Genomic DNA, 13,469 nt, shown 5'->3' with positions numbered 1-13,469 from the left:
GAGAGAAAAAAATTCAAAGTACAAAGAGTAATAATGAAACCTGTAACTCTGTGTTGTACAGGCCATGGAATTTTACGTGCAACTAAACTGTTGGTCTGGAGTGTGGGCACACTGAAGACATTTTTAGATAGTCAGGATCTCATGACTAAATGAGTTACTGGAGGCTGTCACATAGTAATAGAAGGAATTACAGCAAGAAAGAAAAGGCATGGGATTCAGAAGATAGTGAATATGACTCAGAAGATCTGTGAAAGGAAATCATAGGGTAATAAAGGTAAAGCTTGGGGGCCAGCCCCAGGGCCAAGTGGTTAAGTTCGCATGCTCCTGCTTAGAGGGCCCAGGGTTTCAAGGGTTAGGATCCTGGGCCCGGCTCTAGCACCGCTCATCAAGCCATGCTGAGGCGATGTCCCACATAGCTCAACTAGAAGGACCTGCAACTGGAATACATAACTATGTACTCAGGGGTTTTGGAGAGAAACAAAAAAAAGGTGAAGCTGGCAAGTAACCAATCCAAATCAGAGTAAGATGATGGGCAGACTTTAGAAGTTATTCTGGGGAAAAAAGCAGGAAGTTGCAGACTAGAATACATAGACTGTTTAATCAAGAGGATTAAAGCCCTTTATGACTTAAAGACCCAGAAAGCAAGAAAAAGATGAAACTCTGGGGGAAAAAATTTGTCCAAGAAATTCACAATCAAAAAATGAATCAAACTAAAAGATAACATGATTATAAGCAAACGATGGAGCATAAATTTACAAACAAGAACATTATAATTTGTGTGGCCCTAAGGCGTAGCCTTGGACTCATGGATATGTTAATCTAATCTGCAAATGACTTGGCCAAAGATTCCATAATATTTGCATGATCAATTCAAAGTAAATGATTTTTTTCACATTTAGATCCAAAATATGGGAGAACAAATGGAGGACTCGCTTGTGGTTGTGAAACAAGATAAATGTACTCATGTAATTTTCAAATGTAAAGAACGAGAACCCTTTTCACTACGATCAACGGGCAGCACTCTTTGGGGGGGGTCACAAGGGTCATGATATTGTGAGAACAGAGAAGGAAGTCTAATACTTGGTGCTGTGGAAAACACCCTTACATAATCATAATTGTAGGAGTGCTGTGTTTTGGTTTTTAACTTTTAGAATTAACCTATAAATGTCATAATTACAGAAACCAGTGAAATAATACAAATTTTCTTCATGTAGAAGTAAAGATTACAATAGCAAAGGCAGGGGAGATGAGACGGGGAGAGGGCACTAAATTCCTCATCTTGTCAATGGAGGCAGTAAGTCCCAATTTTCCATGGTTAATAGAACAATGAATAGAGATTTAAAGATGTTGGAAGTTTCAGAGAAAGCCAGTGGAAACATTGATACTGGCTGTATTTGACCATAAGTAACTGGGGAGGAAAAGGGCCAGGTGGATGAGGTCTGGTTTAATAGAGTGGAATTCACGCCTAATGTAAAAAAAATCTTAGATAATGTCTAAGCTTGATAAATCAAGACATTATAACATTAAAGATAAGAAAGATATTGACCAAAACAACTAATCTATACCCCAAACAACAATAGCATAAGATATGGAGGTAACCGCCGAAGAACTACAAATAGAAACAGCTCTAGTTGGTACCTCCTAAGGAGCAAAACTAGGGTGTGGCAGGAAAGCACTGGTTTTCATCATAAATCCTAGAGGTGTACTACTTAATCTTTAAGCAGATTGTTTCCTTTAGAATATACTGATTGAAAAATAGAAGTAGTACAGCATTACTTTTAATTTCTAATAATACCATCCGGTATGGCTTCGTCCGTATTAAAACGAAAGAAACTACTTTCTAAACAAACAGTCCTCTCTAACTCTATCATTTTGATGTAAGGAAATACTAGTTGCTCCTACAAAAACAAACAATTGTTATCTTTTCTAAAAATTGCATTGCTAAGTGTTTCCTGTTCTTGGATGTCAATGCTGTTATTTGAAAGATTATGTAAGGTAGTTTGACTGACGCTAAGAGCTATTCAGTTCCAAAAGCAAGTAGAGGCCATGTACAAACACACCTACCACCCTAAAATGTACCCTCTTGCCTATAATTTACATATTAAACTGATTTGAGTTTTGTTTCCAATGAGATGTTCAATGCAATAAACTCATACATTTAAAAAGTGCTCGCCATCCCCCTGGCAAATGTGAATGCGCTTGGAGAAATTGAAGGCTTTTCAGAAGCTACCACTGCAATGGCACAATGATTGCTACACCCACCTGGGCTATTAAAATGTTTTTCCATTGAGTGATCATTCAGAATTATCTGCTGGCCCTTTTGTTGGCACTGCAATGTAACCTTCCCATTAGCTGTATTAAAGAAATGAGAAAAGGCCGCCCCGTCAAGTGACTGTTTCCAGATCTAGATTCTAGCCAAGGAAATCATATATTGGCCAGGTCTCCGTGAGTCCCAAAAGCAGATTTTGAAGAAAGGGTTTGTGACTGAGTTTAGACTGTGTGATTTTGGGACAATTCTCTTTTCACATAAAGCGCTTTGTGGATATTGTTCTGCTGGGCATTATAAAGTCAATAAAACACAGCCCTTCCTGCCCCACAGTGGGTGCTCAATAGAGGCTGGCTGAATTCAAAGCTCAGCCCTCTCAACCTCTTGCTAACATCACATGAAAGAGTAAAGAAACACTTGGAAATGTGGCTGTGCCTGGCAGAGCCCTTCCCAGGTATCAGAAACAAGACTTAGAAAACCCAATTACCACACACAGCTTTCCGGAACCTTGGTAATGGAGGCCTTTATTGCAGACCTAGAAAATCAGACAGTTTAAAGAACTTGATACATATTCTTTGGGCAAATGCACTGCAAAACAATTTTAAAGACCATTATCCCTCTTTCTAACTAATTCTTCTCCTTGAAAGAGTTAATTCATTTTACATGGAGAAATTAACTATTTCATCATTAATCATTAATATATTTAATATGATTTTGTGTAACCAATCAAAAATACTGATATCATTGCTTTTTCTAAATCTTTGCCTGAGATATGCTAAGAAAATGGACTACTAAATTTGACTGGGCCTGTATTTTTAAAAATGGTTTAATGTCTTTTCCTCAGTTAAAAAAATTCTTAGTAAAAGCCTTAAAAAAAAAAGTTCACAGTTAAAACTGAAACAAGCCCAAGAAGTGACTATATTTGCATAACTTGATCTGTATTTGGAAGAAAATTCCACTGAAGACAACAATGGAAGCTTATCAAATCAGAATTTCACATAGATTTTCCATAGCCCTACTAATGAATACTGACTCATTGGTCAGCTATGGTGAAAATTTAATGGAGCTCTAAGATAGGAAATGCACACATCAGAGTGTGTTCAGTGGTTCCATTACATCAGTATGAAAACTGCATTAGGCATCCAGTTCCTCTGCTGCTTTCTGAGACCAATTCTAGAGCACCGTCGTTATTAATTCTTTAGCATTTTGATGGGGACCAGACCCTGCCACTGAATTAAAATCCCTTTCATTTTATCACAGTCATGAAAAATATGGACTTTACGTCAAATTGGGATTGTTTGGGCTACTAATCTAGCTTTATATTTTTTCAAGATGTCAGGTAACTTGTAACTGAATCCTTTTTAAGAAAATGATAACCTATAGGATGAATTCTAAAAGTACTAGTATTATATGAAGTTGAATCTGTAGAGGATCAAATACTGTCTGTGACACTGAAAAGGACATCTTCAGAGAGTAAAAGTCTGAGGCAAGCCTGATTTAAAGCAGGTGTTGGTTCTACCCCCAAATGCTTTTTCTACTCTATTAGTGACATATGGATTCATGCTTCATAAAATTTCTCTTTCCGCCATTGATTCGGAGTGCCAGATGATTTTTGTGATATGTTCACTTGTTTTGAAATGCACTGAAATAGATAGGTCAAACAGTTATGATATGCTATTTAAATAATTCTCATACTAAGTATTGCTGAAAACTGTAGATCTGCTTTGCCCTGTTCCTGAGAAATAATTGTATATTAAATCACCTTTTCCCTTGTACAAGGATCAGTCTTTCAACTTTCCCTCAGAGTTTATTTTTGCCCATTTTCAAGTTCTTTCTCACACTTAATTTTCAAAATATATCCATCAGTTAGAAAATTTGAAAAACAGGGATAATAATGACCTCGATACATATGTTTTCATTTTAGGAAAATAATACATTTTGCCTGTGTGATCTATAAGGTGATTACCAGTTATGGAAATCTGCTATATCACTGGCTCTTTCCATCTACCCATCCTTTCATCTGTTTGGCACACCAACAGTAGTAACAACAGTAATGAACAATAATAGCATTAATAGCAGAGGACATTTATTGAATACTTACGTATCAGAAACTCTGCTAAATGCGTTACATGGATTGTCTTACTTATTCCTCTCAATGGCCCTCTCAATGGTGGGTGTGAGGACCCCCACTAAACAGATGAGAACTCTGAGGCTCAGAGAGATCATAATTTGTTCCACGTGGATACGAGTGGGTGGTAGAACCAAAGTCTGAATTCTAATCAGTCTAATACCACAGTCTCTGTTTTTCTATTCTATTGGATAGGTTGGAGTAGGATATTTCATTCCTTACTTTAGATATATTTGCAAAAGTACTTGCTTATTTCAGTTTAGACTGCACTCTCAGTCCTCCAGTTCACAAACCCATATGGTTTCATGACATTAGTTTGTCTCAGATTTTACTTATAGTTCTTTCTTCCTAGCACTTATTTCAGACTACAGTAAGGTGATCAGATAACTTGTTTTCTAAATCAGGACACCTCTGAGAGTGAAAAAGGCTGCTGTTATGAAGTCTGCTGGCTCAGTAGGTGTAAACTTGGATTGTCCAGGCACATGTGGACACGCGGGCATTCCGACAGGCGGCTAGACTATCTAATCCGCTCTCTGCTGCTAGCGCAGAGCCAGGTCCTCTGAGGGCAAAACGAGGTATCTTTTCCAAGCATCCTTTGATGCAAACTTTATTTTCTCAGGATTGGTTTTCTGGACAACTGTTTTTTATCTCTGTTATAGAGCAGAACATTTAGTAAGCAACCTAAAAAGAATCAAATATCCTGATATTCCTTTAGAGCTGAATAGCTATAGACACAGAGGTACATTCATTTATCACTGTTACAGTAAAAGTATAAAATGTCTTATACCTTTAATAAGTCCTTTTTCTTGCAGAGTTTTCAGGGAAGGTCTTCGGGTAATAAACTTCTTTAATCTGCTTTTAACTCGGTTTTTGTCGCTTGTATCGGAAGCACTGTGATGCAGTCTGAACACTGGAGATTAAAAAAGAAAGTCAGAGGCTTTCAGTAAATTTCTCCTTTATGATTATTACTTTATGCAAATGCGAATAGAAAACAGTAGTTATGGAACAACTACCTGAATTAATAGCTCAGGCCCTTCTGTTTATATAGAGCATATGTGTAAAATTTGCCCATATGAAAATATTAGCTCTGCTGCAACATGAATGTGCAATGAGAATGTGGTTAACTCCATATATTCACAATTTATTTTCATTTTCATTCCTTCCTATTTACCATGAGAACCTTTATCTGGATCATTCCACCTATTTGTATCTATACACAAAGTTACAGCCAGAATAAAGAAAAATTCATCTAAATTAGGGGAAAAACTTTTTAGAATTGTTAACTTTAATTTATGATGATTATATACTACCTCTAGGTAATCCAAGTCTTTTCCCAGGTTCTATTTATCCACATAATTTTGTCAATCATCTTTTTATGTTAACCCAAAGTGATATCTTTTTTTTGAAGCAGATATTTCTTATTCTCCTTATTGATGTAAAATTACCACCAATTCTAGCTGAAATTCTGAAACACAAATTTGCCTCAAACTTTTTCCCTGTCTTCATAAGTTCCCTGTCCTCAGCTTCCTATCCTCACCTTTATCTGCAAAGTTAGGGTGTGTCAAATTCATTCCTGAACAAATATTTGCTGACTGTCTACTGATCATCAGTTTCCATGCTAAAGTCAATAGTTAAATGATGACATAACACTCAAGGTCCAGACCTTCATTAAGTATAGCGTCTAAGTACATTTAAGATAACTTATTATTAATCACTGATAGCAAATTATATTCTCTGTAAGATAAGACATAGATCTTAACTGGGCCATCCACTGTCTTAACCCATTTATTTACATAAAGTGAGGATTTGAGATACTTTATTAGGCACGTAGAGGCTCTTTTCCTCTCGTACCATATCCTAGAATAAGCCAATCATTCATTTGGGTTAATAATAATTTATCTATAATGTATTAGACCTTACTATGTGCTTGATACACTCCTAAGCATCTAAAATGATTTAACTTAATTCTACTGCGATGTCAGCTCCACATGAGCAGGGATTTTTGCCTACATTTGTAAATGTTGTTCACTAATGTGTCCCTAATACTTCAAATATTGTTTAGCTTATAGTAAATATTCAGTCAACATTTGTTGAATGAATTCTCACAATGACCTTTGGAAGTATACAAAATAACTTTATCCATTTTAGAGATGAAGAACCTGAGGCAAAGAGGTTAAGTCTGTTGTCCAAGGCCAATTCTGGATATGGGACTGGATATGGATATAGGATTTTTATCTGGTGTTTTAATTTACTGGAATATTGGTGAAAGAATTGAAGGAGAAGGGAAATAAAAATATCGAGAACTCAGTTACTCACTTAAAGCAGAATGGTTTCAATCAACTAAGTTTTTTTAAGTAGTCATTGGGTGCAAAACATTTACTAAGTTATAGTTGTAGGGGAGCTAGACTTGAGTCATTCTGTCTCCTCCTGAGGAACTCGGAAGAAAAAAGAGAAAGAGAGACTTAGGAGGGAGCTGCAGCTGGAAGAAAATAAATTGCCTGAATGGGAAGATTTGAAGTCAAATGTTCCTAGTGGGGTCTCCAAGGAACCCAGAAAAGTGCCTAAGGGAGAATGTCTGCTTTGAAAAGTCTGCCTGGCCCAGAGTGTGAGAAGCCTTCTTATAAACAGTCAAATAAGGACACTTTTGCATCCTCCTTCCCCTAGCTTTGACCAGAAAGTAGCTGCAAACTTGTGTTAGCAAGATCGGGCTTTGGGAGGAAGTGTAAGGCTGAGGACAGAAAGACACAAACGTGCCGCCCTCTCCCTAGCCAGGTGAAGAACAGAGTTTTAACTTTAAAGTCAGTTCAAAGTTTTGATTATCACATGGGATTAGGCACTATTAACGATTGGGCTGAGGCGATACTTGCCACTTAAAAGGACCATAATATTTTATATTACCTTAAAGCAGGGTTCTCAACCTTGGCACTATTGACCTTCTAGGCCGGACAATTCATTTTGTAGGGGGTTGTCCTGGGCAGGATAAGCAGAATGTTGAGAAGCCTCCCTGGCCTCTACCCACAATACGCCAATAGCATCCCCTCCTCAGTTGTGAGAGTCAAAAATGTCCCCAAACATTGTCAAATGTCTCTTGAGGGGAGAGGAGGGAAAAATTGTTCCCTATTGAGAATCACTGCTTTGAATTGATGGGAAAAGTTATAGGATTTGCTTAAGTTCTCATTTATTGGTGGTGGAAGGTCTGCTCACACACTGAGAAAATGTAAAGAAACTGTGAAAAGCAAAAAAACAAGTATTATTTTAACAATATATCTCTCTATAAATAGCATATACTTATAAAACATACATATCTAATGTATCATCTGTCTATCTACCATCTACCTATTTATGAAATGAATTGGTGATAAAAGTACAATCACTCTCATGTGAGGAGCCTCAATGGGTCCATCACTTGAAAAGGTTAGGAACCACTGCTGTAAACCACAGCTTCCCAACTATTGTGTCCAGCAGAATGGTCATATGGGTGAGAGTTAATGATGTCCTCAGCACTCAGGGTAATTGAGGAGGACCCAGGCAGCCTGAGCCCCAGGGACAGTTGCCGTTGGCTAGCAGCAGTCTTATTCACTTACTCCAGTGGGCTAAACATACAAATACTATCATTTTTTACGTGTACTTGAACTCAAACTTTGAGAAGCACTGCTTTAGACCTGTGCTGTTCAATATGGTAGTCACTAGTCACTTGGGGCTACTGAGCACTTGAAATGCAGCTTGTGTCATAAGTTCAAATAGCAATAGTTTGTATTTTTTTGGTTAAATAAAATATACTATTAAAACTAATATGTTATTAAAACTTATTTCTTGTTCCTTTTTAAATACAGCTACCGGAAGACATTAGATTACACATTTGGCTCACATTATATTTCTGGACAGTGCTGTCAGATGATAAAAAAACCCACACAAATTGACCATCTACTACATACATTACATACATAGCCATGCTAGATTTAACTGGCATGGATAAAAATGCATATGGCCTATGTAATTCTAATATAGCATGGAAAGGAATATGAGATCCATGGTAAGGAGGATGAAGTACAAGAGACTGAGGGATCTTAGAGGAGAAATTGACCTCAGGTCATTTTGGAGAAATAGCAAGTGCCATTAGAACCACCGCAAGCAACGACTGCTTTTACAGGACCAGAAATATCAGGCATTCACCTATTCAGACTGTATGATTGGAAGAGTCATTCCGAGAATCTTAATATACTGTGCTTACATGATCTCTCATCAACTTTCATCATTGCAGTGACCACCAGTCGTACATGATTTGCTTCCACTGTAGCTGTATCGACGCCTATGAATCTGGGTTCTAGTATTGGAGGCTGAAGGAACACTTAACACCCTTCAGAAAAAATCTGCTTCAGGATAATTTTGGTCTCAAGTCTGCCTTTGAAATGATATGGAATAATCAAATTAAATTTTCACAGGTTACCAAAGGTAATATTTTCTATTTCTAGTCTCATTTCAAAATCTTGTCATTTTCCATGACAGAATGCCAAGAAATACAAGGCCAAAGGAGGTTTTTTATTCTGTCCTTTTGGAACAAGTAAAAATGATGTGATTAGAAAATACTTTGCAAATTAAAACATGTACACACAGTACAAATGTGAGATTGTGAAAATAATTATACAGTGAATTATATCTTTTTGGAACCCCTTAGGTACTCTGGTGATAGTATTCTTAATTAGAGAGAGATATATGTATATTATTTTGTTTCCATACCACCATCTGGCTCCACATGTGAGAAATGAGTGTAAGGTGTATTGATGTTTCAAAGAAAACTGAAATTTATTTTTAAAATATTTATCTTGTTTCTTTTCATACACATCGAGAAATTAGCAGAGGCTTGGATATTATTACACAGCTTTTAACATAGCCAAAGTCTCCAAAGTTGCCTCTAATGACGACTTTCCTGGAGACAGACTAGAACATCAACTTCCATTTCCTGATGCCATAAATAATCATACTTAGATGACAAGTCAAATTACAAGGACTTTGCCATCGTTCATTCCACTCATTTTGTTCTAAGAAGAGTTATGCAGAAGTTAAAGTCAATAGATGACTATAATATATGGTATACTTTTTATTAACCAAATAACTTGAGAGTGCTATAAATACAAACTAAAAATGTAAAAAGCACATGGTTATAAACCAAAGTCCATCACCAGGTCCCTGTAAACGGCAGTAAAAGTCTTCGAATATTGTGGTTTACAAATCTGATTTTAACAGCCAAACTTATAAAACAGTTTATGCTTTTCTGTTGTCAAGGGAGAAAAACTTGCCAAATTGTTCATTTTAAGTAAATACAACATAACCAATTAAGGAAAGCAAAATTTAAACACATGCCTATGATAATCAGGACATAGTTTGCTTCTGATTTCACTACTGATTTTAACAGAACAGTGTTCCTTCCATTTTCCCACAGCACCCAAGTGACCCCACACATACTTTTAGAAACTTGTAATCACACAGTGCAAATAAAAGGACACTTTACTGGAAAATACACAGTGTGGTACAATAATCCATCATTTATGAAAAATAGAATTCAGCCTTTTCTTTTTCCTCAGAGATTCAACTACTTTTTGAGGGTGAAACCTACTGCAATTTAAAGATTTATGTTAAGCCAATGAGCAGTTTTTTTCCATTCCCATTTAAACTTTTTATTCAAAAATGAAAAGAGACTAAAGAGATATAGGTTTAAATTCCAAATCATTTAATATGATTTACAGAGGAATCACTCTTAATTCCACATATTTTCACCTCCATAAAAAGTTAACCTGAATTGGGTTAGATTCTAGAATTTACTTTTTTTTTTTTTATGCTTTCTTCTCTTTTTTCCGTTGATGGATGCTCTTTTCTTTCAAGCCCAAGCAAATCGAATATTTTTCAAAGCCTGAGAATTTCAAATAACAATATGCAATTTAAGTCTCAACACACACAGGCCAAAGGCATTAGCTTTAAGCACCATTCTTAATCAGTTGAGAGATTTAATTGGTATTAAAGCTGCTCACACCAGAGAATAGTTAGGATTGTGGGCTTTTAAAGATGATCTTCAATAAATATCATTACATATGAGAATAGGCATTAGCCCAATGCAAATTTTATACCTGACACAGCCATTATAGTGTTAAAATCACCTCTAGAGGTAGGAACGCTTATTGGAATGAGTCCATTTGTATACTTATTTTCCAACTTTAGTAATGAGAAGGGGAAGCAACACAATTTGGATGATGAACATCCATGACCATTCTATTAAGGGATGGGAACCACACAAGAAAACCCTCAAATCTTCCAGAATCTAATGGTTTGGATAATGTGATCCAGAATTGTGCATCTGCCAGAATTTTTCTTGCTGGAGACTTTATTTTGAAATATCCCCTTCTTCTGCCAAACTTCTGTTCTCGCGGTATTCCCATGTTACAATTACATATTGTTATTATTATTATTTTTTTTTAAATTTGGAAACGCTGGGAGAGCTAACGTTTCAGAAACGTTGCTGAAGGAAAGTAGAGTCATTAACCTTCAGAAATGCTATTACAAACAACTTTCTGGGCTACTTGTTGTCACTTTTTTAGTGAAGTTTTACACGGGGATCAACATCAGGTGTAGGTAGATAAGTTTGTCAGCAGCGAAAAGCTCCCAACACTGCAGGTCTAGGAGGATGTTCAGGGCAAAGCTGGCGGCAGTTGCTTAGTGCAATCATTTTATCACACTGTAGCGTCCAGAGAGGGAGATCCAGAAAGAAATGACAAAATAAGGTTATATCAGGCTCTTAATCCCCAGAGATTCCAAAACACTCTTCAAACTATCACACAGATTACATAACAAAGTAGTGAATTGTCTCCACTCGTGTTTTCCAATATGACCTTCTTGTACTTGGAATTACCCCGCTGTATCGCTTTCTAAATTACTGAAATAAGAGCACCTTACCAAAATTGATTGAAAAGGGAAACAAAGTTTATTAAATCTTTTTCAGCATCTTGCCTGATTCCTTCCCAGGGCGTACACGTTGAGCTAATTCATGAGGCCATAATATATACTGCTTTGCCCTCTCCAGGATGCAGTTTTAGAGCCCAGAGAACTTTGCACATAACTCCCTGTGGCAGAGTGGGCAGAAAGGGTAAGTTTGGGCTTATTGTACTGTTAGTCATTTAATATCTCTTTTTTTCACATGCTCAATGTAAATAGAAGTCATAATTTCAACCCCCAACTTGAGGCCCGAGAAACTAAGTTATTGAAACTTTAAGTGACTTACTTGAAACACAAATCATGATTAAATCTCAAAATAATTGGAAGAGGGAATGCAGAGCATTTTAACAGCAGTTCTTTGTTTTAACTACTTAATTCCCACCTAGACATTGTAAAAATACAAAGTAAATGATCAGTTCGAAACAGAAAGGGATATAGATGTTATCTATCCAATGATTCATATTTATGCTATCTACCCATTAATGAGAATTGAGAATTCATACAATGAAAAATGTTTACTTTTAGACTAAATTATCTAGTTTAAATAGCCAACTCTAACCACACTTTTACATTTTCAGTGTCAATAAAGAACTGGCAGTTTATTATCATGTTCCTGTCATTCAGCCATATGGAAATTCCATGACTGCTTTTCCCAGTAACATATGTATCCATGTATTCTATCTCTAATGTATTCATCTGCCTATGATGTAAATTTTTCATTGTCTCTTCAGGTATAGGCTTAATATTTTTATTTTGCTGGTAATATATCTTAGGTGTGTCTATATTGATAATGTATTTCTACAGTGTCAGTCAGGATGTTTTGTTTAAACTCTTTTTATAGCATTTAGTATAGCTTTGAGTTACCTAATAAATTACTTTCATGATGGTTATGATGATGATGACAACTTCAATACTGTAGTGCAAATATTCAATAGTATCATCACAACATGTAATTTTCCTCCAACTGTAAGTCTACCTGGTTTCTTTTTTGTGATCCTGAGTTGAAAAGGATCGTTGCATCAAAGATTATGGAAATAAATACTCAGAACTACATATTTTCTGAGCTGCATATTCAGAAAAAAAAGGAAGGAAAGAGAAAATATACCTTCTAAATAGCAAAAACCTATGGTGTATGTAAAGACACACCATGACATTTTTTCCTGGAACAGAAGCAGATAGAGTATAAGATGTAAAGATTCAGCTCATCAAGACATCTTCTATTGACTAGATATTTTATCTTGGCTTCCTTTTTCTTCTTCTTCTCCCCAAGGCCCCAGTGCATGGTTGTGTATCCCAGTTGTAAGTCCTTCTAATTCTTCTACGTGAGCCACTGCCACAGTAGGCCAACTGACAGATAGGTGGCATGGTTCTGTGAACAGGAAATGAACCCAGGCCACTGCGAGCATGGAACTTTAACCACTAAACCATCAGGGCTGGTTCTATCTTGGCTTCTTATGACTTGATATAGTGTCATTAAAACTTTGTCACTTGAGAGTTGTTCAAAATGTTGAAATTTGCTAATAAAGTAAGTGGTTACTGAGATAAGTAGTAGCTGATTTTGAAAGCAAAATTACAGACAAAGGGCACTATGAAGTAGAAATATGTTTTCCGTGAGGAAGGATTATTTATTAAAGACAGGAATGGGTTCTCTCCTAGTGTTAGAAAACAGGCCACAGCCAAGTCAAATGAAAAGAGCCTTATACATGTATGTGAACATCAGTTCCCAAACAGAGAGCAAATAAAACACACTATGGCAAGATTCAAGGAAATTAACACTTACAGTTCTGTAAAAAAAAAATGTTCAAGCTGGAGATTGAAATAATATTCATATTTTAAAGTATTGGACAATTTCAATGCTGATTTCACATATTGACTCAGATTCTAGGCCATGCTTAGCAATATTTGAACTGGGTGGGTGGTATTTAAATCTTCTCTCCATGCAGACATAAATAGAGAGAGCTACTACTACATATTTTGGGGTTGTGTGTGTGTATTTGTTTGTAACTTTGTGACAATGTGTGTACAGATACTATATTCTTAGAAAATATAGAGGGAAGTAATGCATGACAACTTTGAAGCATTTTTGTTTAA

The 13,469-nt window shown here is 36.2% G+C and overlaps 1 protein-coding gene across 2 annotated transcripts in view; it reads right to left on the bottom strand.

The window, feature by feature from the left end:
- Positions 1 to 13,469, bottom strand: part of ARHGAP15 (Rho GTPase activating protein 15) — a 607,848-nt gene that overhangs the window by 253,315 nt on the left and 341,064 nt on the right. For both annotated transcript variants that reach the window (XM_008542643.2, XM_070581269.1), the window contains exon 11: positions 5,182 to 5,304. In XM_008542643.2, coding sequence (XP_008540865.1) covers positions 5,182 to 5,304 — 123 coding nt within the window. The remainder of the gene's footprint in view (positions 1 to 5,181; positions 5,305 to 13,469) is intronic.

Source organism: Equus przewalskii, chromosome 17 (genome assembly GCF_037783145.1).
Source record: "Equus przewalskii isolate Varuska chromosome 17, EquPr2, whole genome shotgun sequence".
Taxonomy (NCBI): Eukaryota; Metazoa; Chordata; class Mammalia; order Perissodactyla; family Equidae; genus Equus; species Equus przewalskii.
Note: the sequence above shows the minus strand (reverse complement) of the source record. Positions and strands in the feature narration are given on the sequence as shown.